Here is a 27,607-nt window from a genome sequence, read left to right as displayed (position 1 = left end):
GTTTCAAATTTGATTGGATTAACAATGTGATGTTGACCACAGGAGTTTAGTGAAGTTAAGTAAAATAACTTCTCTTGGGGCAAAGTTTCAGTCCAAATCACAGTAAAATCTGAACCTAATGTAAATAGTCACTGATCTGCACAGTTGTTACTTACTTGGTGCCAGTGAAGTATTCAGCAGATGACAGAATGTTGGTTCTGAAGCAGCTCTGAGAAGTGCTTTCCCACCAGCTGAGACACCTGACAGCTTGCTCCACGTTGGTAAAGCAGAAGGCAAATCATGAGGGAGCTTCATTCTTTTTTAATTCTTTTTTTTCACTTTATTACAATAGATCATGAACTTCTGTCAGACAACTTTATTTTGATACGTTCTCAATGTGTAATTATTGACAGAGCAATACTTGATCCACTATATTTTTGATATTTTTTGACCATAGTATATACGCTTTACAAAACTATATGTAAACATAGTATCTATGCTGTAGTACATAAAACATCTGCAATTACATGAGAGAAGGCACATAAAGATTTTCATTTTACAAATGAAATGATACAGCATGGTTGAGAAGGACATTGGGACTGTTTTTAAAACACTTTCTTTCCAAGTCTTGTTTTGTCTCAGTGTAGATCAGGATTGCCTAATACAGTACTTCACCTGTAGTGGACTGTGTCCCCACATGTTAAGAGAGCTTGGTCACGAACTGGCTGGTTCTTCCATTTTTTAAAGCAAAGAGTATATTTGAACTCATTTAAAAAAATAAATGTATTTTTAGATGTGTATGTAAATGCATGTAAAAGAGTTGTTTGAGCTGCTCCAGTTAGCAGCTCACTTTCAGTACATGCTAAGACTAAATACTGTAACACTGCAGCTTTTCTTAACCAGTCACTGATAATGCAACTAAAATAAGGTTGAGATATGTTAAGAGATCCAAATGATAAAAATACAAAAATTATCCTCATGCTGTTACATTCCCTGCCAAGAGAAAGGAACGATGCATATTCATACCAACTTGTTTACCTGGTGGTGTGTGTCTGGGGGGCTTCATGTTGCACAACTGCTTGATTGAAACTTTCTTAAATACCAATAATAGCAATACACTCAGCTGTTTAACAACCTGTTTTCCTCAACATTGGTGGTTCAGGGAGCGCTCACTCTTTCAACTGGCAGAGAAGTTGTATTATTATGACCTGAAGTTGATGAAAAAAGCGATAGTGCTGTCCAGACTGTGAATTCCAGCTCGTTTCAATGTACCTACTAGGGTGCCACTTAAAAGGATGCAAATTGGATAGGTTTTCTTTGATGGTTGCTTTTTTTTAATTTCCAATTAAATAAGAAAGACTCGAGCTTTTGACAGTAACTTATGACACCAAATAAAATATGAAATACTGTCAAGGAGGTGACTTTAAGAACCAAATAGTTAAAACTCACATTTTATACAGATTTATACTACACATTTAATAAAAAATAGAGTGTAATATTCAATAAAATTAAATACACAAAGAGTAACACTATACAAATGGTCTGTAAAAGCTCTTCCCCCCCCCCGTAAGGCGGTTTGCAGTCTGCTCTATAGTCACGGGCAATAAATAATGTACCTTTGGTTTTTCTGACCATTTCACTATTAAATGTACAGTACAACTAAAACCTATTTCTGGATGAGATGTTTCACATGAACCACAGCATTTTGTACATCTAAATACGTTATATGGCTTTTGTGTTATTCATCACTTTCATATTCCTCCTCTTCTTCACCTATGGGGTAGGACTGGATGTTGTTCTGGGTGTACATTTTTGTTTTCACAGGACAGTTGTGATCCATGAGTATTGCCTGGAAGAAAACAGAGTGAGAGTATTTCTGCTTAACATCCAGCTGAGTCTGGGGCTGATCCACCACACAGCCAGCATGCTGCATGCACCACTCAGGGATTCACCTCTCCTCCCTTGAGGTAGAGCCCAAACTGATTGGAGTTAGGGTAAATTGAGTCCACAGGTCTGTGAGGTGGGATCTTGGCCCTAAAGACATCTCTGGAAAATTTCTCTTTCCAGTATTTCAGCCCATGTATTATTGAAATACATTCACCTGCTCTCCAGATACAGTAGTTTACCCCTCCCATATTTAATCTCCATTTATTAAAAACTGGATGAATGGTCAAGAGCAGTCCTACTGCTTCCAGCCAGTTCTCTTTTACTGCTTTTGTTCCCTCTTTCCATGGAGATCCAGAACAGCATAACTGAGGGTAATGCCAAGAGGGGCAGTCCCACTACTGTGCCTTGCCCCTCATGGCAAGCTGAAAGTGGTAATCATGCTAAGGGCCAGATGAAGCACTAAATTCTCTGGGTTGAATTTTCCCAAGGAGTTTTGGAGCCATCGTGTAGTGTTCTTCATGGTGATTAAGGGGATTAATTAACTGTGCAAAGACCACAATTTTGGAGCCCTCCTTTTGACTCTCCAACCTGAAAGAATAGGTCCATCATTTTACTGCCATAAGCCACTTTGGGAACAGGAGCTATTTTGCATTTAAAGGTATGTTAGAGGTGGCAGATGCTGGAAGGTGTTGGAGCCGTGGGGAGAGATCCTGTCCCTTCAGGGATTGTGATGTTACAAATGAAACTCTGTCAGGGACCAGGGAAGCACCTGGTAAATCTTATATTGCCAGGAAACAGCAGCTGATTTACTTTTTTTTTTCTTTCTGTTCCTCAGCCTTATTTAATATATGGAAACCAAAACAAACTAAACCAGTGCAGTCAGCAAAGGTCATGACAAGGGATTAACTGGGATCTCTGGGATTCTGCAGTCCAAATATTAGCAAAACAGAAGGTCTCTGGCCTCACATGCACCATTATTTCAGCAAGATTCAATTTTCCACCTTCTGTGCTCCTGCCACTACAAAGTGAGCAGCGCAAGCAGCAGGTGCTATCCTTACCTTGCAGACATGTGCCACTGCAGAATAAGACCATGACCATGCAAGATCAGTTTCTTTTCACCCAAATGAACAACCAGCACCTACATTTTGGGCCCAGGGCAGCCTTGCTCAGGAAGAGCAAGGATGGAGTGCTGGGTGGGCTAAACCTACAGCCTGTAACACTGTTCTTACACACCCTACAGTGGCTGGGGAACCCTGAGTGCTCTAGAGCATTAAGTCTTTGGCAAATTTATATTAAAAAAACCCAAAACCCTGTGGTACGGATTGGACAAGAGAAGCCATTGCTTTGTAGGGGCAAGTGAACTGCATGGAGGAAGGAGAAGGAGGAAAAAAGATGATGCAAAATATACTGTAGAGGACCATGGGAAAAAACCAGGTTTAGGCACACCAAGGAATAATTTGGTCAATTGGCCAATACAGTTCTGGCTCTTCAAGGAAAACAGAAATGCATTCTTTACTGACTCCACCACAGCATAGGCTGTTGCTGAGGGATGTCTGCAGGACCCTGTTTACTAAAAATCACATTTGTGACTTTGTAACATCTAACTGCTAAAGAGTTTGCCTTTATACATCTTGGACATAAAAAGAAGGGGGAGTTCATTCCAAAGTTAATGCCTGAGGGTGAAATACACTGTGCTGGTCCCATTTTGAGGAAATGAGAGGCAAAGATGCAAATATAAGTTACCATTTGTTTCACTGAAGAACCCAAAAGAAAAAAAAAGAAACCAAGTTACTCTTACCATTTTCTCCTCTTTGGCAGGTGGACTTCGAAGGAAAAAGCACAGGGGAGCAAAGAGGATATCCACAATTCCTATAATTGTCATGAGCCATGGGAATCCAATGGCCTTGGCAATGGCACCACCAGCAGAGGGACCTTGTACAGACAAAAACCCTTTTCTGGAGATTGCTCAGACACAAAATTTTCAGCAGTCACTTTAAACGAGGCTAATTTTATATACAAACCCCCATCTTATAAATGGGTTTGAGGAATGTAAAGACATGTTTGTAATTATATGACAAAACTTTCCTAGCTCCATACCCCACATTCCTTGAGGAGATTAGAGATGTTCCTAAAGGTATCTGTGTCATGCACTCAAGGAGGCAGGGGGTCAGTGGGGAGTTACTCCCCTCACAGACTCTTGGAACACAGCTGTGGTGTTCATTTTAAATGTTCGGAAGCCTCTTTCCTACGCATATCCTATTTGTGTTCAGTGCCTTCAGACACCTCCAAGCCTCTTACAGCTAATGAAGTGAGCACAACATTGCTGCAGAGGGGAACAGATGCCAAACAATTCCCTCTGCTTTGGTTTCTTGCAGAAAATAAGAACCCCTTCTCATATAATCTGCAAGTGCTGCTGGGATTCACACCCGGCGTTGCAGCAGATTCCCTTTTCTTAACTGTGCTTTCCAGGCAGGGAAGGGCTGGACTTACCTATGGCAAAACCCATGCAAAAGGCAACGTCAGCTATTGCATACACACTGCCATAGACTGACACGTGGCGCAGATCCACCAGGTAGCCCATGATTGGCATCATGGAGGAGTCCACCATTCCTGCTCGTGAGGGAGCAAAACATATTTCAGGAAAATGCTGCTCTTTTTTTCCCCCTACTTTTAACATCTTGGTGAACTATGTGCTAAGAAGGGATGCAAAAGCAGCTAAAAGGATGCTTATTCATAGCTAAGCAAAAGATTTGTGTAAAAATAGTCTGTATTATCTTTGCTTTTTATGGTCTTTGCTGTGTCTGGGGTCATGTGTGGGCATGTATACAGGTGTACATGTGACACCTGCCAGAGGGCAGGAGAGATGCGAGCTTAGAGTGTATCCACACCGCCCAGCAACTGTCTGTGCAAAGCTCCCACCTCACATTACCAGCCAAGTAACTAGGGGATAGTTATCTGGTGTGAACTTAACATATACTGAAGGTCTAAAGACAGCATTAGCCCCCAGTCACTCAAAATTACTTACAGTGTTTTTATCATGTCTCTTGATACACACCCTCATTTCTGGCAAGGAACAGCACAGACAGCTTGCAAAACTGCTGAGATACTTGGGATCTGTAGTTGTGCCTGTGACATCTTTCCTCACTACACATCCCTCGTGTGTGAAGATGCCCCAGAACATTTGCTGAGCAGTGAAAACCAAGGCAGGGTCCCCACTGCAGCCTGCATGGCCCAGCATAAGGAAGGGTCACACGTGTTACTTGAGGAGTGCACGTGTGTGGGCTTGGGAATTCCTCTTTATGTACAAAAGTGTTAAGCCTTTTTTTTTCTGTGGAAATATCTATATAAATCTTTTTCCACTGCAGGGAAACTGCAGACTCTGGGTTTGGGGCAGTGCATGGCTTCATTTCTGAAAGCAACATTTACATTCATGGACAGGTTGAAAGATCTGTTTAGGTTGATGGAGCAATTCTGGGCTTGGGGGTCCAGCTTGTCTAAGGCAGCCTGGTTCAAACACCCTGAGCACTGTCCTTTAATCCTTTTTGCTCTGCCTGCCTGTATGGGCCACAGCTGAGGCTTCACCACTGTTAGATCAGAACGGCAACAAAACTGATTTTCCATGTAACTTCATATCAAATCATTTTTACATAAACAACAGATTGTGAGAACTCATTGCAAATTTTCTTACCTATGGCAAATCCAACTCCAAAAGTTGGTGCTATGAGCCCATAAATGTTTTTAGCAAATGGTACCTATAAAGGAAATTTCAGGCAGTTAATTATGTCACACTGCACATACTAATGAGGTTAGTTTCTTTTTCTGAGATAAATTCTCCAAGCAGTTATGGCCCATATCTGAGAGCTTGATCCTTGTTCTGAGTTGTCATTTCAGACAACTGTGCCATTAAACCACTGACACAGTTACTATTATCAGCAAGAACAAACTGCTGAGTGACAGCTCAACAGAGGAGCATCCTCCTTTCAGAATCATCATTTCTAAAAATAATTGAAGCACTGAAATTGGAAAGCACTCAAAACTCTGATCTGGAACCTATTAACTACGCATTGCTTAATAACATGTCATAAAAATCTCACTGGAAAAGGGCATATTTGAAGATGAGCACACAAACATTCACATTATTTAAAAGATGCATGATTGTCTACTTACACATAAAATACTTATTCCCACGATTAGCATCCCAAGCAAAGCACAAAGCCACCTATTAAAGAAGAAACATCACTCAGAGATGGGTGATAATGAGATATTAGAGCTGATCCTGAGTGTTTCAAAGCCATGTCTGAAGTGCTGAGTTAAACAGCAGAAGTAGCAATGTGTTCAAAAAGAAGCAATTTTGCTGCAATAGAACAAACTTTAATGATTTCCACTATCAATAAACTGCCCTGGGAAACACTGGAAATGGTACACAGAGAGACTGGAAGATCATTAGTATTTTTAAATTAACCATACCTTCCAATTTTGTGCGCAAGTATCCCAAAAAGATTCGTCCCAATGAGATAAGAGATGCTAGCTGGAAGAAAAGCAACGCCTGAAAAATACAAACGAGACGTTTTATCAGCAAGGACTTTAGTGAAGTGTTAGAAGAAACCAATAAATCCCAGACACTGCAATTTTGATCTAGACACATCTAATAGAGCCCAAAGAATCAAATATCCGGTTTGTTGCTTCCCATGAAATCTAAAGACATCATCTGTGAAATGCAGGAGCAACGTGATGCCTTTGAAAAGAGTTTTTCAGCATCAGCTACAAGAACTGGTCTGGGAGAGGGGACAGAACAACAAAGAGCAAAAAGTTTATCTCTAACTACAGTAAGCTTTGGGATAGATCAAGGAAAGCAACTCTCCTGCAGCTTCAGGGCTTATGGAGCATATGCTCAGCACATGCAGCCAGCCCAGGATGCTCAGGGGTGGGTGATTCCCCCCTGCAGGAGGGGACAGCAGAGCTGCTGTGGCTTTGCAAGAGACAGTCCCCCTCTAAACCTGGGAATTCCATGAAGCTTCCTGTTACAGGCAAGTTTGTAATGCCATGATATGGCCCTTGGTCAAATTGAGACTGAAGTCAAGCATATATCAATAATGAAAGGGTAAAAAGCCTTTAAAAATTGTAATGAAACAATTTAGCCATATTTTTAATTTTTTTTTTAAATTATGTATTGGTTTAAATAAATTTAAAAAAACTACCTGTAATAACTTGCAGATGAGGACACCTGAGTAAATTCTTTCTGACTCTCTCATCCCCTACCTCCACTTGCAAAAGCTCATTTTTGGCACCAGCAAATGTTTTTCTATCCTTGAGGTTGCCACAGCAGTGGCCTTATCAGGAGTAGATGCCATTGTATGTGACATCTCTGGTTTAAAAGCCAATTATTAAAGTCTGTACCGGAGGATTCATCCTCCCCTTACACAGAAGTCCCAGGGCAGGACGCAGGCAGAGATGTGGAAAGCAGCCATGACATCAGGGTACATGACGTTGCCTTCACATGTATATGCTCCTCATCTTTCACCAGGGCAACACAGATTTTCTCATTTCCTGCCTATCCATCTTCCTTCCCATCTCTCTGATATATTCATAAGAAAAAAATCAAGAGGTAATTTTTAGCACAGCAATATCCTGTGATTAAAAACCTTGTGGGTTACAGTGGTGATGCTGGGGAAAGACTTAATTTTCACCTGTGTAACCACAGCTACTTCAACACTGCTTGGAGCTGTCTGGTTATACCAAATGGTCACACAGAGCAGACCTTGGCAGCTGGAAAAGAGAAATAATACTGCAGATCTTGTAAAATAAGACTTGCACAGGTTGGTCTGTAAGCTGTGGTATTCTGAAGCAGAACCATAATTTTCTAAAGAGGTTTTATGCACAGTAATACTCATTGGTCACATCAAGGTTCTTCATACCTTCTTCAGATCATGCTTCAAAGAGCTGCATTTCCAATTGCATGAGATAAGAATTTGCTTAAAACCCTGCAGTTCAAGGTACAATTTAAGAGGCTTAAAAATTTTAATTAATGCTGTCAAATCAGACAAAGGGAAATGGAGTCAATTACTTATATCATTAAGGGGTTAAATTAGTCTTAATTTAAAATGGGTATTTTTCTTTGAGTAACCTCTGTTCAATGAAGAGATTTGTGAATCTCATTTCTATTGCACCAGTAATATGAAACTAGTGAGGGAGATAGATAAGCAATATTTATTTTTCCTTTTTGAGGCTCAAAGTACCTATGTTTGCGTGTTCACTTTGCTGTATTACAGGCTAGAGGTTATTGTCAGGTCCAGCAGCACTTTAAGAACTGCATCTGTGGCCACCCTAGATCTCAACTGCACTAATTGGAACTAAGGTTTGTGCTTTCTATAGGGTGTAGGGACACCTACATTAACAGAGAGTAGGAATATCAGCAGAACATCGTTTTTGTCAGGGATTTCTCTTTTTCTTTCAAATGCCATACACTGATTTTAAAAATACCCTCATGAAAGATCACAGCACAGGACACATCATTAAATTCATCAAGGAGGGAGATGAAGGCTGGGCATCCCCCACTTAAGAAGTTTCACATCAACCTCTCACACATGGTTTGTCACTCACTAGAATTTAACCCACTTTCTGGTGGTTTTTTCCCTGCTCTTGTTCACCTCAAAGAGGAAGTAACTGCCCCAGCTTTACTCTCTGGTGTAAATGGATTCATGGGGCATGTGCCCTGTTCGCCTGTGCACTTGGTTTCCCAAGACTGTGTCCCTGTTAAAAGTCGTAAAGAGGTCCAAGCTGGGGCTCCCCACTGCTTTCTGTTGAAAGGGATGATTAAGTAACCACTAAATGGATGTCAAATATACCAAATCCAAGGGAAAGTGCTCCTCACACCCTTGTGGCCACGTTTTAAGCAAAAGTCCATGTTTCTACCACATGTTACCAGGATCAGCCTGGAAGGAGGCTGTGCTGCCACAAACACGTTTTGTACCCAGCACAGTGCACCTGCTGCAGATTTCTCTGCCTGCCTGCTCGGGGCAATTCAAACTAGGAACTGAGGAGGGACTCCCAATAGGGAAAAAAAAACCAAACAAAGGGTTTTGCTCTGCAGGGCTGGCTCTGCAGCTCCACAGGCACCTCGCAGCTACCCTGGCCAACACTCACTGCCAAAGCAGTGTTGGGATTCCCAATGGAGCTGGATCAACCCCAGTCCCAAGGCTGCCGGCAACTATTTTTCCTTGAAATGTGAGTGTAGCCCATTACAGGAGCTTCTATTGCAATAACATCACCCCACTCTCTATTTTTCTTACACACCAGTGTTTGTAATTGTTCAGCTTTAACACTGACACTTTAAAGATTGTAAAAAAAAAAAAAAAAAAAAAAATTACCCTCCCCAAAGCAAATAATCTTTAACAGGACCAGAACTCAGACATTCAAAAGACAAAATATAGAGATGCCGACAATATACTGTACTTTACCAAGCTGCCATTTTTTTGAGCACATGGTCTCCATCATCCAAATGGGTAAAGCCGGTTCAAGCATAGCAATAGCCATGTTTGCAAAACAGATTGATCCTTAAAGAAAGAAGGGAAGGGGTCAAAAATAGCAGTAATTATTTCTTTTGACTATAAACAAAACACCATGCAAAGAATGGATGCTTTTATATAAAATATTGCACTTTTTACAGCCCTATTTTTCAGATGGTGATTAAATAGAACACTATGTAAAATCACTGAACACTAACTTTTTATACGTTTCTATTCTCCTAGAAATTCTACAATAAAGGTTAAGCTATTTCATAATGTGAAAGTTTGCAGTGAGCTTGATGACATTTGGAAAGTTCATGAGGTCTGTTGTACAAATGATTAGCTGAAACCACAATCACTTGGTCTTTACCTGGTCTCCTGGGGCAATTCCAGAGCCCTGTTGTGTAAGAGGCTCAGGCTCTGACCCGATGCCTCTGTCATCTGAGAGATCATGCCTATATCACGTGATGGGATGTGGAGGTCTTGATTGTAAAAATACCCAGATACAACCACAGGGAAGTCTGTCCCCCAAAAATGGGAATTTTCTGTCAAGGTCCCATAGTCAGCAGCCAGCGAGCCTGTGCAGCAAACGTGGGTTTGGCTTTGAGCTTGCCCAGCCCTATGAATTTCAAATGCTTACGAATCTCTTTTGAATTCCTGGGCCTTTAATAACCCAGACACAAAGGGTAACAAGTGGTGGAAGTGCTGATTCAGTCTTGCCTGCCAGCTCAGCTCTGCCTTACACCACTGCCTGCAGATCCAGGCTCCAGTGGGTTTGTGTCGTGTTCATCTCTCCTCAGTAGTGCACTTCAGCTCTAGTGCAGGGATTATGAAACCCCATGGTATTTCTGTGGATTCAAGATGCCTTTCATGCTTACTCAAAAGACCCTCAGGCCCTCAAAGCTTAATGCAGGGCAACAAGACATGTCCCTTCTGCTAATCCCTTATGAAATGGCTTTTGGAAATCACTGCTGGAAGTGACAACCTCAAACTTGTGTTCCCATCTTTCTTTCAAATATTTACAATCTCTGAAATGTAGGAAAATATTCTAGACTCTTCCAGCCATTTACTATACAAACTTTACTTTTTTTTAGAAAGAAAAACAGATTTTTTCTGAGGTCAGAGAAACATTATTTCTCTCGGAACAAGTTCCTCATCATAAGGTTCAAAACCAAATGAGCACTGATGTCACTCTTTGCTCAAACCTGTCAGAATGTATTAGAGTGTGTATCTGCAATTCCTAAAATGAGCTTGCTGGTTAGCTGGCTCACTCCCTTCCCGGGGCAAGGAGCAACAGTTCAGCCCTGCTTTGCCCTAAAGACAAAAGCCAACCTTTCCACTCGGGTGCAAGCTCCCAGAGTGTGTCTGTAAGGAGACCCAGTTAAACTCCTTGGGGCTGCCCTCTTCCAAGCCAAAATCAGCCATGCTCAAACAGCTTCCTTGATGCTGGAAAAAATATTTCAGGTTGCACAAAGTGCAGCCAGAGGAAGCAGGACCATTCTAACAGAGATGGCTTAAATAGCAAAGGTTTTATTCTACTCGGAGCAAACCTCACAAAGGAATGAGAAAGAGGTGTGCTTGCACATGTTTGTGGCACCTATTTCTCCTGAGGCCAGGAAGCATCACCAGAGCTTACCAAGGTACTCAGGGATATGGTGATAAAGGTGCTTCAGATCTATGAAGTGTGCCCCAAGAAAAAAGTGAGAGCCTGAGCTGGTACTCTGCAATCTCGGGGCAAAGTCCAAGACCCTGCTACCTCAGCAAAGCTTTCCCAAAAGAAAACAAAGGTTTTTTCCTCAGTCTTGCCTGGAGCTGACCTTTCTTTAAAGGGCCATGTATCAAGGGCATGAATCCTACATCTTTTCTTCCTTGAATTAGATTAAATGTCCTGTGCTGGAAGGTGTGAAATTGCAGCCTTCCAGCTGAATCCCATCTCCACAGCCAAGAACCCCCTCAGCTTTCAGCAGAGTGCCACAGACATCACTGGCATTTTCCTGTGAAAGAGCAGGCACCCAGTGAAAAGCTGTCACACTCAAGGACCTGTGTGCTCATGGTGATATCTGTCTCAGCTCTGGTTTTGGAATCTGATCATTTAAACTAACTAAACTCTGCCCATGCAACCTTGTCAGGCAGTGGCACCTGACTTTCCTGTAATCCCTGTCAGTGAGGTCTGGCTGCAAGGATGACACTGATTTCACTCCCTGAGCTCCCCCCAGCAGTGACAAAACATGTCAGGAACATTTCTTCTGCCTGGGTTGGTGATTACTGGTGGCACAGACTACGAAGCATCACCTCTGACACAAACCAGAGTATTTGGCATTCAGCTCTGACAAAACCAAATCTGGTCTGCAAGTGAAATAAAGCAGGACAAGAGGCTGAGGTTAGAGAACATCAGCATTGTCTGTACAGTCAAAGCACTGGGCAGCCTCTGTCCTGGGAGGCAGAGACCCCAGGTGTCCTCCTTAATCCCATTGATAATCCATGGGAGAGACTTTCTCTTACTTTATATGCTTTAGCTGCTGTAAGATAAGTTATTGAATCAGCTGAATGACAAATTTGATCTCTTATGACAAGTGCAGTCTTTGCTATTCTATTCTCTCAAATGCTTTTACTCACTGGTCTTTTAATGCTCCAAGAATTTCTCAAGCAAAAGGGATTGTATAATTTAAGTCACAGCTCGACCAAGTCACAAAGTTAAGGTTATGGTAATTCCCTAAGATTAGCAAGAAACTTCAAGAAATGCCTGGAGGAATTGCTCTGTTGGACAAGCAAGTTAGGATGAAGAAAGAGAACTGTGAAAATAATTATCTGTTTCCAGGTATTTTATCAACATTAGAAAGGTCTGGGCTTAATTACAGACTTCAGAATAAGCATTCAACGATGTGCAATGCAAAAAGGCAAATTTCTCGTGAGACAGAAAGGCTCATTAGACAAATGACACAAATAATACCACAGACCATTCAACCCAAACCTTTTCTGAAATACAACCCATGCTCAAGAGACCAAACTAACTCCCTCTTCAAACAGAAATGAAGTTCAGTGTTACTCTCTGTGCCTGCCTGTGATGTGCTGGGAATCCCTCACTCTGAAAGCCTTGGCCCAAGCCACTTGCCTCACAGGAAGTTTCCTGGCCACATCTCACTGCCTCAGCAGGCACCTGCAAGTCATTAGTGGCCTCTCAGTTGGAAAGACACATTTATTTCAAGCTTTCTGCCTATTGTGCTCCTACTGGTATATTCATCCTGTATTACCAACACAATCTTAGATCTTTATGTAAAGTAAACCAGCAAATGATGACACTGTTAAAGCAGCTCAGCCCAAGGCATTCCAGGAAGCCAGAAATGACACCAATGGCTGGTTTAAAGAAGAAAAAAAAGGTCTGGTACCTGCTGCAATAATGATATACGGGTCCTTCAAAAGCATCAGTATAGGTGTCCCCTTCTGACTCTGCGAAACAAAACCTTGGGATTAGGAAAGGCAAAGTGGCACCCATTGCCTACAGTGTTTTATCTTAATACTCACTTCTGCCTGAGTTCTGGAGGGCTGCAGGACAAGTAACTGAACAGCTGTGAAAAGAAATCCATGCTGTAACACTCCTCCAGGAAGGAGGAGGGATGGCAGGGATAGGAAAAGGATGTGCTTCAGGGAGATACTGACACAGGGTATCTACTGACCTCCATCGAACAGAGCCAGCGCTGCCAGCACCAGGAAAGGAGAACTCTTGCCCACAAACTCATACATGATGCTCCCAAAAGGTGGGCCCACTGCCAGGGAAAGGAAAGGACACAGCTGTGAAGCCTCTGACTCTGAACAACCCACCTGCAAGCATTCAGACATCCAGCTACTGGCACAGAGCGACCAAAAATCCAGTTTAAAAATCCCAAAAAAGATTGTTGATCATGGCAATAACCATGTTTTTCATTCCCCAAAACACTCAACAGTGTAAACAAAACCCAAGCATCTCAGATAGTACTGCCTGACACGTGTATCCACATAGGGAACGTCTGCTGTGGGAAAAGCTGTTTTTAACATGCACCATGAATCCAGTCTGGAGACTGCACAATACCATTAGACCCAGTGAGACCCTTCTGCTGCTTTCAGAGGTCCCAAGAACACAGCTGGGGGATAGTTTCTTTTGCCAGCAGAGCCTCCAACTCACTGACCTAATACTCCCATAGCCAGGCCTCCAAGTGCAATTCCCATTGCGTTGCCTCTCTCCTCATCATCCGTGTACACAGTGGCAAGCAAACCCATCCCTACAGTTAAAGAGAAAAAAAAAAAAGAAACAAAAGGAGAGAAAGAAAAGAAAAATTTCAGCACAAAAATAGGCATCTGTGTGCTACAGTTTGTGGTCATCATTTGCCACAGCTACTAAACGTTATACAGAAATAACCAAGTATTTCTCTCTGTGGGTGTATATATATATACACACACATATATATATAGTCCCTCCCCATTGAACTAACTTCCAAGCACAAATGGTTTTGTCAATGCCCATGGTCTCCAAGACCATGTTCTATTGTGCAGTATCAGTCAGGTAATTTAGTGATGCCCTTATTTGTTAGATTCTTTATGCATCTCTTTGTCACAGAGCTCTACGACGATGCTGTTCAATGAGCAGAAAAAGCTTTTGACAAGTATTCACCATTGTTTGTTTATACTTGGAGTGCACAAAGGTCTGGTGACCACTTAGCTCCAGTTGTGGTCAGCGCTCTGGGCAGGAGGTATTATGCAGAGCTGATTACTTTGTAAATGAGTATTTCAAGTCCAGCATCCAAAATTAAAGGATTCTTTTGACCTTTATCTTCACATGCCTTATTTCTGCACTTGATTATGAAACTTCATTACACAAAGGGAAACATGAAGCCTAATTTGCTTGTCTTTTTGTGGAGCACTCAGACTCTGTAGACGTAAATGCTGCAGAAGAGTCCTTATAGAAATTAATCATTCTGTTTTCAAATCGAGATTCACGCAGGACTCAGCAAATAAGGTCCACAGCTACACAGAAAAGGAAAACAATACATTGTATGGTTGATCATTAAGTAAATACCATCCATCATGTGCATCAAAAGAGCAGAGGTCCTGTGTGGATTACCATGTTTATTGAAAAGAGTGGATGACATCAAATTGTCTACATGAGCAGACAGAGAGCTGTTAGAGACCTGCATTAGAATTCACAATGAATGTGGGACTTGGGGAAATATTCTGGAAAACAAGAAGGAGAGGGCAATGCAAAGAAGATAACACAAGGTTTTACACATAGGTAGGAATGACTGCACACACAAATGCAGGGGAGGAAATGATTGGCAGCAATAGTACACAAAAATCCCCTTTGCCTGTGAGATACACGGTGTGACTCTCACTGCTGGTGGCCCCTGTAAGGAGTCAGAGCTGCTTCCCAGAGCTGTGTCTGGTTCTGGTGCAGCACAGGGAGAAAGCTGGGGGTGCCTGGAGACCATGCAGAGAATGGCAACGAGGGTGAGCAAGGGCTTGGAATAATACCTGTGAGGGGCCACTGCAGGACTTCCAATTTAAAACCAGAGGGGAGGAAACTGATGTGAGAGGTGATAACAGTCTTGCAATATGAAAAAGAGCCAGAAAGATAAAGAAAGGAAAATGTTCTTTGTGTTCTCTGAAGGATGGGAAGCAGAAATAAGTTCACATGGCAGTAAGGAGCCTTTAGATGAGACATCAGGAAAAAAACTTCCTGACCATAAAGGTACTTAAGCACAGAGCTGGATGCTGAGGGCAGTTCTGGAGGCTTCTGAGGTCATGCCTGTCAAGTGTGCATGAGGAATGACAGATACTAAGTTGATCCTGCCTTCAGGAAGGGGATGGACTAGATGGTCCCTTGGCCTTTTCTGCTCTTTTGTGTACATTGGCTGAGAAAAAAATAAAGTCATGTGCTCATCTAAGAGCCAGTAGCTCAAGATGCACCCTTGCTCAGGGACTGAGTTAAAGCTGAACAATAGGTTTGATTCTGGAATGTGTTCCCTTGGGAAAGCTGGACTTGTAACCTTAACTGATGGCAGTTCCTGCTATTGCAGGAAAGTTTCCCAAGATTGAAATATTCAGCATGAACAAAACATATTATCTCCAGCCTCAACGTCAAGAATGCTCAAATAATTTGGGCTGAAAACCCATACTACATTTTACCTACTCATTTAAAAATGAGACAGTTTCATTGGAAAGATATACTGAGGCCAAGCTGCCAGCCAGCATGGTAAGCCCTTGAAAACAACATTTCATAACAGAAATTTCTGTAACAGACAGAGCTGCAGTTCTAACTGTAATAAGTACCAACCTAAGTTCCCAGTGACCTTTAAAATGGCTAAAAATGAATTTAAAATGTTGAAGACACAGGTGCAGAAATCCCAGGGAGAGTGCAGTTCATTTAGTGCTCTTACCTCCACTGCAACCCAAATACCAAGGAAGTCTTAAAAGACATTTGCTTTTGAGCTACTTTATATGAAAGGAACAGAAAAAAAAAAAAGAAATTCATTTAATTGAATATTTTTGTATAAATAATTGAATGTGCTGACAAAATTCAATCCAAAAAATGACTGAAAGTGATTTGCTCTTTCCTCTATCACCTCTTCTCTTACCTGCCACCGAAGAGCAGGAGGAACCCACTCCTTGAAGGGACCTGGCAATAAATAGTAGTGCATAGCTTCCAGAGAAGGCAAACACTACAGGAAAAAAAAAAAAAACCAGAGGCAATTTTTTTAATTTGGTTAAGTCTAACTAGATTAAGAAGCTAGATTTCTTGAAACTATCACAAAAACTTCCTACAATTTAGTCAAGTGTTTACAGTGACTTGTGCCACTTTCAATACTAACTGCATTATTTTCTCTTATTGCATTTAGATGTGTCAGTGTTGAATTGCTCTCAGGTGTCTAGGCCTCCAGCTAACACAGAATGCAAGATCCCAAGCAGTTTTAACTAATTACTTAGGATTTGATTACATCTGCTCTGATTCAGCTGCATACAGGAGGAGTAATAAGACTTTTTCTTTCCAGCCTCACCTCTCCATACTGCTTTGTTTGAGGCTGCCCAGTCTGGAGCTCCAGGCACTTGGGGAAAGCAGGATGCAAAACACACTCACCAATGTTTCCTCCAATAATGAGTGGGTGGAGAGAGCTTTTCCCAGGTGCTGCCAGCCCCGTGCCAGATGTGTGCAGCACAGCTGGCTGAAGGTGCAGGGAAGCCAGATCCACCTATTCAAAACCTGCAGGAAGTTCCTGCTCCTCCCAAAAGCAGAGACACTGCACCAGAGAACGTGCCACTCTTTCTTTCCCCTAGAGATTTAAGCCCAGGCTTCACCCCCAGCCACTCCCTGGATGCTGCACTCAGCCTGGCTGAATTCCCCACCCACAACACTGGAAAACAGGAGTGTCCCAGAAACCCAACCACATCTGTGCTTGTAGAGCCCATGTCGCTGTAGATGTCATTAAATCTACAATGAGATTTTAAGGCTTTTTATCAGCTCCCATCTGTTGACCACTTAAGGAATTTTGCTGGCCAGGTTATAGCTGCTAGAAGCTGTTGTGCACCAATTAAACATGGGATCCACGTGCACTGCTCCCACCTGCCCAGTGGGGTTGTGCCTCTTGGGCTTTTCAACAGGTCTTATAGAAATCCCCACTATGTGGACAGAGAAAAATCAAGACAAATAAAGGAAAAAAGGATTTCAGCAAATCAGTATTTCTCTCCTTTGCCATGAATTAGGCTCACTATTCTTGGCTACATCCCAACCAGAATTTATCTAACATGTTCCTAAAACGCAGAGTTGTCAGTGGCTCTAAGACCAGGTCATCATCTCTAGTAGCATTCAGTCCCCTTGAGCATACAGTTTTAAGATCATAGAATCATAGAATGTTTTGGGTTGGAAGAGACCATAAAGATCACCATGGCTCCAATCCCCTGCCACGGGCAGGGACACCTTCCACTATCCCAGGTTGCTCCAAGCCGTGCCCAACCTGGCCTTGAGGACTTCCAGGGATGGGACAACCACATTTCTTCTGGGAAACCTGTCATTATTCTTTCTTTTATGTACAGTGGACATGGAAAACTGTTTGTCCCCGTCCTTTTTTGTCTTAGGCTCTACTATATCTTACATCTGCCTTCCGAGGCAAAAACAGTTCTTCCAGTGATCCTCACAGGCTTCTAATGACCCTTGATGCTCTCTGTGCTCTTTCTGTCTGGACCACAGCTTTAAATGTCAGGCCAAAACCAAACATAAAACAGCAGCTGAAGCCTTATCAATGCCATTAGAGCAGGCAAATTATCTCAGCTGACTTGCAGGCTGTGCTCCTGTTTGCACATCCCACAGCGATGTTTAGCAACATTGTGATCCTGTTGACTCATATTCTACTCATGAGCCACTGCAGCCTCATGATCTTTCTGATAAGCCCCCATGATATCTATTTGTTCAGGGCCTTGCAAGACAGCTCTCCCATGGCTGTCTATTTAAAATTGTCTGAGCACTGCTCCAGATCACAAAGACCTGAAAGATTCAGCTAAGGAAGAGGCCCACTGAGGTGGGATGGAGGGTTGTGATTAGAACACATTCCTAAGAGAGCACTTGTTCAATCTCATCAGTATCAGCATCAACATGTGGCACGCTCCCTTAGATTTTCCTTGGAAATCAGTCCCCTTATATCAACAAGAAGAATTCCTCGTGATAATTATTATGGACCATTTATTTAAAAGTTGTCCCTAGGCCAGACCAGATGAGATGTGGACACTTACTGATTGTTGAAACAAACATGATGCAGAAGCCAGCAAACAGTGGAATCTGGTAGCCTATTCTGGAAAACAAAAAGAACATTCAGATTTCTGAGGTTGTCCCATGGAGGTTTTGAGTTAGTCTTACATGAGTTCACACACCACACCACAAACCCAGCCTACAGTTTCTTGGTAGGCTTTGAACTATTTATTGTGGACCACATGACCATATTTGTCCACATTACAAATTTATTTTCATCTGACACAACAGACTTTGCATATGAAATCCCTGGAAGAAATCCTTCTCATGATTGCCCTGATTGCCCTGTTCTCATTCTGTCTTAATTGTTCCCAATAAAACCCCTCTGAGCAGCCTCTACGAGGTTGCCAAAGATATGCCAAGGGAAGATTTGCCTGAGTGTGCTGAGCTTTGAAATATCCAGTCATGTTTCAATGCTCATCTGTTTCCATCCTCATGAGACAATGATTATAATGAGACATGGTCAAGCCAATGGCTTTTTTACTGGAAAATTTTGTCATCAGCTTTTCTGGGAGTTTTGCCTCAGGAGCACTGGAAGAGTCCCAAAGTGCCTGAGTATAATATTTTTGCTTTCCATGTGTTTATGAGTAGAAATGGAGTTGATCAAAGCTTTCTTCATTAGGACTCTAAACAGCCTGTAGAAATGCCTGGTTGCTCCAAGTATTTTCAAGTTTCCAGGAAATAAAGAATTTCCTGGCTGGGAAGCAAATACATTTTTTGAGAGGCTAAAACTGAAAATTCAACAACAACAACAACAACAAAAATCACAATATATTGTTTTTCACTCCATTAAAAATCTACTCTAGAGTCAAAACCTAGGTAGCTCTGAAGACAGTGCGCATATTCTATCCTGAACACTTTGTTCACAGCTTCATTTTTTGTTCGATTGTGCATCTCTAAATGTATTTGCCAGGACATTATTTAATGGCCAAATTCTTCAACAATGGATGATGCTTTTCAGAGGAGCACTTTCAAAGGATTTCAGCTTCCAATGATTTGACAGTGTTGTGCATTTAAATGGGCAGTATTGGTTAAACGAGGTCAATCAAATAATGGAAGGGTCTACAATGGCCCTTTTAACTTTTAATAATAATAGTCATGACATTGGCAAACCAAAATAATTATTCTGAGCTTCGTTTTTTCTTAATATTTTTATACAATCAAGAACCTTCAATAATGGAAAACCCTCTGAAGTGCAGAGCTAAAAGTTCATTGTTTGTCTCATTCTTGTGAATGAAAGAAATTGAGCATTCACGTGGTATTTTGCCTTAAATCATCACTGCATTAAAATATGATAGAAACATAGTGCACAGATTCTTCTAGTTGAAATTTGTAAGCAGATGTTTTAAATATCCAGCAGAGATTGGTTACTCGTGTGCTACTTACCTGGACTAGCATCTCCAAAGCAAATTAAATCCCCATCACAAACTTCCTCTTAATAATAACTTCAATCTCTCAGCACCTGGATACATGGCATATAAGAGAGCAATATTTTTTTTTGCCTACTCTATTTAAAGTGAATGATTTTTCTACACCAGCCTTTCTCTTGCTGTGTGTGTGGGATGCTGGTCTCCACTGGTGTTTCTGTGTACATGAGGAAATAAAAAATTACCTCTTACCAACCTCTTACCTGCCTCAGAGATGAGGAGAGCACTTCCCTTCCCAGTGGGCCCAGGTAGAACAGGCCACAGAGAGTTTGATCATAATTGCTTTGATTTTGAGGTTTTTCAGTTAAAGAAAGCACTGATAGGAGTACAGACAAAAAAATAAACACTGCAGGTACGGATGCTGCTGGTGGTGGGAATTATCAGCTTTCTCTGGGGTATGAAAGCAGAAGGTGAATGTCCTTATGCCTTCTCCCACTGCAAAGTAAAGTAGGGCTGTGTCTGTCAAGGCCATCCCAGAGGTATCTAGGATGGACACTGTGGGAGAGAATTCTGCTTTCAGTACAGAAAGCAAGCAATTCATAGACTTGACACAGGGCCTATGAGACAGCAATTTCTTTCTGCTACAAGTACATTGAAATAATATTCAGTTATTTGCATGAAGAGAAATGCCATCCAAACTGGCTCCCACGTTCACGTTTCCATCGTTACATCAGGGACATGAGCCATGAGATCTTCCATAAGCATTCATGGGTTAAACACAGAGCATTGCTATCATACTAAATAAAGGAGATTTCAACTCTTCCAATAGGCTTCCTACGCCTGGGAAGTTTCTGGTGGTTGAAGGCAGGAAGAAAATAAGTATTTTGGAAGTCACTTCCAATGCTCAGTGAAATCCTGTTGGAGCATTGCTCTCAATTTTTGCAGTCGCAGATATTATTCTTCCTTTTCCTTGGACAAACAGGGACACAGCAAGGTGGGAAGTGACACACAGCAGAGGGTGAGAGTTAAAGAAGTCCTTATAATACTCTGGAAAGATAATACTGCCTAGAGCATCTCCCACAATTGGAGATGCACAGTTCTGGAGTGCTGTCCCTGCATGGGATTGCTGAACCTCTGAGTTGGCAGTTGTGCTACCACAAATGTCTAACCTGCAGCTGCATTCTCTGGTCTGTTAGAGAGCACAGACTGGGAGGTTTTGCCAAACCAGTAGACATACAACATAATCACAAAAAGGAGAGGCCCCAGCTGTAACAGCCCCTTCAGTGATTCTGTTCCTTGGTCCTGGGACATTCATGTTCTTTCCATGTGAAAAGAGTGAATATGACTTTCTCCTTCTCAGCCATGACATGGCACTCTCCATCACAGTTACCTCTCCATTTTGTTCCTCTGCATGTATCCAACACCAAAGAATATTACAGCCTCTCTCTTATTTTTTCTTGTTACTATGGGCAAGCATATAATTTTCTTGGGCACTCCTTTCAAAATCCTCCAAGCAATTCTAAAGCAGAGTCCAGCATGTCTCACCAAGGCTGCTTGCAACTAAAAGTGCTTATTACAAGTATTTTTGATCTCTGAAAAAGTCTGAGTCACTACCTGAAGGAGGGAAGGGAAAGGCTGCCACTGATGGAGAATGCCCACAAGAGCTCCATTTCAGTCACAATGGCCCCAGATTGTAGGACTCTCAGGAAATTATTTATACCCATTAACAAGATAACCCCAGAATAAGACAACTGACTGGTGGTTCTGTGCAACAGTCAAATAAAGCTTACACTGACCAGGTGAGCAGCTGTGGATTATTAGAACCTAATTATCAATTACAGTGCTGCAAATCCACTGATTCCAACCTTGCTGTTACACAGCTCCATGGCACCCCTGTGAGCACCCATTGCTAGGTCTGTCCTGGCTGGCACTCTGGCTCTCCTTCACTGGCAGTGAAGACAGGGGAGGATTTATGGCAAGAAGAATATGTTCCTGGAGGTTTTGAACCAATGAACCATTTAATGTGTGTGTAGGTAAAGGCAAACATGTAGGGTCAGCAGGGACAGGACATGTGGTCCCTGCACTCCCCACTTGCATGCTGGAGCACAGGGAAGGCAGAGGGACAGAGTGACCTGCAGAACAGATGACTTCAATCTCCTGCCAACACCTGGAAGGACAGCTCACACAGGAACTGAACTGTAAATAAGTAGCTACAAATGTTATTTATTCCTCTGCCTCCTCCTATGTGTGTGTCTTGGGCACGAACACATTGTGGTCCTAGCTGCTCTCTCTCTCATGCAAAGGAGTTCAAAGCTATAGCCAGGATAGTGTCAAAAAGATGATGATGAAAGTATCTAACAATTCTTTAATGGTTTTTGAGGCTGATATGGATAAGCATGAGGTTAAAACTACATATTTTTTCAGACTGATAAAAAAAAGAGGGGGACACACATGGCAGAGGCATTGATCTGCTCTGGTGGTTGAAGGGTTGGCACAGCTGGGCTCACAGCCTGGTGCACAGAGCTTGGTGAGAGTTTGAAAAAAGCAATGGAATAAATCAGAGAATCACAGAATGGTTTGGGTTGGAAGGGAATTTAGACCCCATCTCCTTCCAACCCCATGCCATGTGTAGGGACACCTTCCACTGGACCAGGTTGCTCAAAGCTCCATCCGACCTGGCCTTGAACACTTCCAGGGATGGGGCAGCCACAGCTTCTCTGGGCACCTGTTCCAGTACAGCTGGATAAACCAGTTATAAAGGGCAGCCTTTTGCACACTCTCTTCACTGGACAGCTTTAGGCAGAGCCTTCACTCCTCCCGTGCCAGTGCATCCTTCTCACCAAGACCCCTGTGTCAAATTCTGTCCTTTATGTGCAGTTCCTTACCAATTTCGTTACCAGGAAAAACGTAATGTGCTTCTGACCCACAAAATCTTATCAGCTCTGCCCTGAAACCATGCCACAGTGGGAAGTGTGCTGTTGACTTCCTATGGCAAAGCCATCACCAGTGTTTGCTTTTCTAGGACTTTGTTAGGGCAGAGGGAACTTGTATTGTTTCAGGAATTGCAAACCTGTTCTCTGAGCCAGGTGTGTCTGGTATTCCATGGAAAGAGCTGGGCTTTAAATAGGGAATGTTTTTCTCAGAACCTACTCCTTGAATGAAACCAATTTTGAAATTTATGAAAATCTACACCTTCAGTAATTATTAAAGAAGGGAAAACAGGCCTCCAAAACTTTCAGAAAATCTAAAAAATAGTGATTATTTGCACACTCATATGAGCAGAACATCCTGTTGCTGCTGTACAAACTCAAGCACTCAAAGCCAGTGCCTGGTGAAAACCAGCACCTGATTAAAATTCTAAACCACTCTTGAACAGCTATATTTGATGGAAAAATAAAGATCACTGTACACAATGTGCTACTTATTTGAAAAAGAAAGCTACTGGGCATCTCAACCAACTGTGCACACTCATCTTGAAACAAGAAACCGTTTCTCCTTAAGCTTTGATATTTTGCTGGAATTTTGTAGACATAATAAAGGCAAAAAGCTTAACAGTAACCAAACAGCTTATCAGTGGTAAGGAAGAGCCTTTCTAGTCATAACTCAGATATTTTCTGTTTGATTTATACCATCACAAATTTTAGCTGATCATATACATTGTTATTAGAAATTGTCAGTTTAAGAGGGGGAGGGTATCCAGTAACTTCTAGAGTTAATTGATAAATGTGTTAACTGATCTTTCCCACTAAACATTTCTCAGAAGAAAGGCAGATACCGGTACCAAGATACAAATAATGCATGAAAGAAAATCAGTGTACCCTAAATCTAATTTAGGGCCACTTTGCCATTAAGGCACTCCTTCTGCTGTATGAGGGAAGAGTTTGTCATGTGGGATGAGGGGATGACGTGCTCCTTGGTTTTCCTCCTCACACTCACTGCCCATCTGAGCAAACCTGCCCCTGTGACTGCAGTCACACACCCTGCCCTGGGCAAAAACCTGCAGGATGTTTCCAGGAGGAAACCTCAGCTCACAGCACTGAAGTTCACACTGGTATGGTGCCAACCCTGCCCCTAACAGGAAAGGGAGATGCTACAAGAACATCTCACTCCTCATTGCCAAGCCCAGGGATGCATCACACACGTCCCAGGAGCTGGCTCCAGGGGAGAGGTGTGACCACACGCCTTTCTCCTGCCTTGGCAGGCTCTGGAAATGGTGATGCTAACAGAAAAAGAGCAAATATCAATAGTGCAATAATTTAGGTACTTAGGAAAAGTGACACACCTAAAGAACTATTATAAAAATATTATTCGATGTTATGTTACTTTACCTGCAGATGAGCCATGATATCCTCACTAAACAGTACAGAAAATCCAGGTAAGAAAAATCCTTTTTCCTCCTCAGCTTACAGCAATATTTGTGGAAAAGTAATTTTGTGGTGGCGTGCTTATATCTGTGTAGGTGATATGTATTGGCGATAAGGGGAAATGAGAGAGAAATGAAACTGTCTCTCTTAATCATTTAAAGCTTTTGTGTTTAGATCAGTTCCACAGATCAAGCACAGGTTTTGAATACATAACACTGTGAGCCCAAATGCTGCTTAGCCCTCCGCTGGATAATCTTTTATGAGATTGAAATAAAACCCTCAGGCTACACATATATATTTGTGTGGGTGTGTGTGTCTACATGTATGTATATACATATATATGCTTTAAAGCCTAAGGTACTTTTGGCTTCAAAATCTGAAATATCTAGCATTGGAGCATATTGGTTGTTTTAAATATTGTCACCTATGATGGACATTGACAGCTTAAACAAAAGTGTTCTACAAGTACAAATTTCTGCTGCATATTATCTTCTGAAAGGAATAATTCTTCTCTATGAAAACAGCTTACATAAGAAATATGTAGATCAGTGACTGGGCTAAATACAATTTGGAGTTTATTTCCTGCAGAGATTGATCTCATAGTGTGTTTGGGAGGACTGAAGCTGCTTCTGTGGGAAGCAGTTACACAAAAATGCTAACAATGAAATCAAATTAATTATTAATATCAAAAATTTAAATGATATTATATATACTCTTTAATCTTCATGTAAACATCATCAGTACTTGGATTTGGAGAGGGGCTTTAAGTCATTTATATCAGTGTTTATAAGCTTGACCCTGCATTAAATAAATTTTCTGTAAAGTCCCATTTAAACCTATTTGGTTCAAGAAATCATATATTTGTAAGAAATCAGGGGGAGCAATTAGAAGGCTGGGCTGAATCATGTCCTGCTGGAAATGTGGGACGCACTGAGCTTGGTGATGAACATGGCATCAGCAAAACTGGACGCTTGCTCACTTTTCACTGAAGTCCACACAAATTTCCCACTGGTTCTCACCTCAGACAGCTCCAAACCATCACACACCAAATCGGACCAAGAGCTGCTCATCCCATCAGTGAGAGCAAGGAAGGGACCTGAACCCTGCCTACAGTTTCAACATCATCTTTGCCTAATGTGGGTGTCACAGGAATATTGACAATCTGTGTAAATACTACATTGCAGTGTCTTTTGGCCTCCTATAGCGATATGGGAGACAATTAAACACCATTTCAGCAAATGTTTCTATAAAAACCCGAGGTCTCAGGAGCTGGAGGAAAAGTGTATGATACTGATGGCTGATGTGCAGCTATTTTGGAAAGGGTGTGAACGTTTACAAGTGTTTACCAAATGTATTTCACTAAAATATTGCTCCAGAAAAAGCAAGGAGGCAATAAGCCAGGGCCAAAAGAGAATTAAGAATAATTAGTTTCAAATACTAATCCGGGCTAAAACATGAGTGTGAAATCCTAAGTGATGGTGCAGCAGCAGTTCCGTACCTGTTTGTCAGAGGCCCTATGAAGGGGTTGGTCAGCAGCTGCACTGTTGCTTTTGAAGCGAACAAGAGACCGACTTGGACATTTTCATTCAGCAGCTCCTTGTCATCCTTGGGGCAGTCAGAGGGGGAAGGAGTCACCCTGACAACCATTTGTTCTGTCTGGGTCTGGTGCAGCTCTCCAGGTCGTGTCTTGTCAGATTCGTTTCCCGTGACCATCGTTTCCATCGTCGAATTGTCGTAGTAGGAAAAGATGCTTTGAAAATTGTCCATCGTTGCTGAGGGGAGGTTAGGCTTAGCAGTCTGGATTTCTGTGGCATTTTTCTCGTGTTCGATGCTGTAAAGGTAACTGGGAATTATTGGCACTGGAAAAACAAATAGAATACATTGGCATCTTACTATCAGGTTGTTTGTAAATGGAATCACCAAGTTTTCTTGCTTGCTTTGCCATTAGTTGGTAAACACAAGGCTTTCCTACAGAGCACATTCAGAAACAAAACTGAAAGAGAAGTTTGTTCACAGGAAAAAACACACCCATAACTCGGAAGTGCAGTTTAAAACAAAAAGTTCATTTACATTATTCTCTATGTTTTGATAGTTTTCATACGATTCTGTAAGGTTTTCTATACAGACATCATTAAGCAAAATATAAGAAGTATCAAAACCCATGACTGAAGCCTCTTTGTTGCACGTGGCTCCACAAAACCTTTTATTAGACTGTGAAAGCATGATTAATGAGAACAGCATTGGAATGATTATTAAATCAAAATATAAAATATACAATAAACCACATTTCTAAAATAAACCACAAAAATATTGATAAGTAGCAGCCATAAGAAGGAAAAAATGTAACAGTCCTATATCAAGGAATCAGAACTAATGTGTTGATATTTGCATATCTCATTTTTTTATAAATTTACATTGAAAAGATCACCCAGAAGGAACCATCTTTACATGCTTTAGGATCTTAGCTGCAATTTAATTGCTTTAACATGTATCTCAGATATTAGGATTTCAGAGTTTGTAAAAACAGATGTCAGGTTCATTCCTTTTAACACAAGTGACAGACTCACCCCTTCCCATCCTGCATTTCGTCCTGAAAAAGCCCACCCTCCCAAGGCTGCAAGCTATAATAATTTCTAGGGCTTCTAGCATACATATTACTAAACAAGTGATTAAATATTAATAATTTTATAAGGAATTATATTGATGTAAAAAAATTCCAAAATCAATTTGCAAAAAATAGATTTTTTTTTAATCTAAGGTCTATCTTGTGTCATCAACTTTTGATGAAGCCCCTTCAAGAAATTCAGGAGTCTGATTCGGAAGCTGAGTGCAGCATCACCTGAGAGCTGGCTCTGCACAGACCAAGTCATTTCCAGGACATCCATGAGCCACTGGTTTCTCTGAAACATTTTCTTTAAATTCTTATAAACATTTGAATATGAGCAGCTCTAAATCTACCAGTGAAAAGTATTCAATTGTTTTATTTGAGTAGATGCCTGAATCTTGACACTATGGCACTGAAGTAATTAAAAGTTGGATTTTAGACCTTGATCAAAACTTGGATTATTTTATTAAACTAACCCATATAAGTGCTTTTCTTAAAAGTGAGTTAGATAGTTTTTTTATTAACCTATCATTTTCAGACCTATGTGGGGGAAAGAGGAGCTATCACAAGGAAACAGGCATCTCCAGAGTTATCTAGCCTGTTGTTTCAGTTGCATGACCACAGGAGAAAAAATTATGATGAGCTAAAAATACTGTTATCTCTCCTTCTGTGAAGTGTTAGTGGCGTTTAGTAGGAAAAGGAAAAAAAAAAAGAAAAAGAGAAAAAGAAGAGTTATTGGGACCTTTTTATACCATTTCTTATCCTGCAATTAACATGGAAACAAAGCGAGACTTTGATGTCCACGGCGGCGCGTTCGCAATGCCTGGAATATAATTCATGGTTTAAAATAGCTAAATAAATAAATAAATAAATAAATCAGTGTTTGAAAATGTTGGGTTTGAGAGCATTAATCAGGCATTCAGGGAGCACATCTGACGCCGGAGATCATGCCTGGCAAAAACCGGGAGAGGGAAACAAGCCCAAGCCCATTCCACCTACCGACTACGGTGAGCAGCATGTTGTCCAGCAGCAGGGCGATGAAGACGATGAGCAGGATGAGTTTGCGGGACTGGCGGCTCTCCCGCAGCCAGCGGAGCAGCCCGAGCTCGCCCCAAGCCATGCTCCGGCCCGGC

At 41.7% G+C, this 27,607-nt stretch overlaps 1 protein-coding gene across 1 annotated transcript; it reads right to left on the bottom strand.

The window, feature by feature from the left end:
• Positions 1–340: 340 nt before the first annotated feature.
• Positions 341–27,601, bottom strand: SLC18A2 (solute carrier family 18 member A2). The gene is made up of 15 exons (XM_042019423.1): positions 27,474–27,601; positions 25,368–25,728; positions 18,123–18,181; positions 15,977–16,060; positions 13,535–13,627; positions 13,046–13,135; positions 12,894–12,937; positions 12,758–12,818; positions 9,324–9,419; positions 6,334–6,412; positions 6,034–6,085; positions 5,555–5,618; positions 4,357–4,476; positions 3,665–3,798; positions 341–1,828 (listed from the first exon to the last, which is right to left on the bottom strand). The coding sequence occupies exons 1-15, from the start codon at positions 27,592–27,594 to the stop codon at positions 1,718–1,720; spliced, it is 1,569 nt and encodes a 522-aa protein (XP_041875357.1). The 5' UTR covers positions 27,595–27,601; the 3' UTR covers positions 341–1,717.
• Between the last annotated feature and the right edge of the window lie 6 nt (positions 27,602–27,607).

Source organism: Corvus kubaryi, unplaced genomic scaffold, assembly GCF_017639235.1.
Source record: "Corvus kubaryi isolate FWS band 111438036 unplaced genomic scaffold, C.kubaryi_AGA036_p1.0 138, whole genome shotgun sequence".
In the NCBI taxonomy this organism is placed as follows: domain Eukaryota; kingdom Metazoa; phylum Chordata; class Aves; order Passeriformes; family Corvidae; genus Corvus; species Corvus kubaryi.
This window is presented reverse-complemented; position numbering and strand designations above follow the sequence as displayed.

What these genes read in the sequence shown, in the direction of transcription:
- SLC18A2 (XM_042019423.1), bottom strand. Translation starts at nt 27,594, where the DNA reads ATGGCTTGGGGCGAGCTCGGGCTGCTCCGCTGGCTGCGGGAGAGCCGC. An exon ending in CATGCTGCTCACCGTAGTCG is followed by an intron (nt 25,729 to 27,473) that starts GTAGGTGGAATG and finishes TTGTTTTTCCAG; the next exon opens with TGCCAATAATTCCCAGTTAC. An exon ending in CTCCTGCTCTTCGGTGGCAG is followed by an intron (nt 13,628 to 15,976) that starts GTAAGAGAAGAG and finishes CTTTAACTGTAG; the next exon opens with GGATGGGTTTGCTTGCCACT.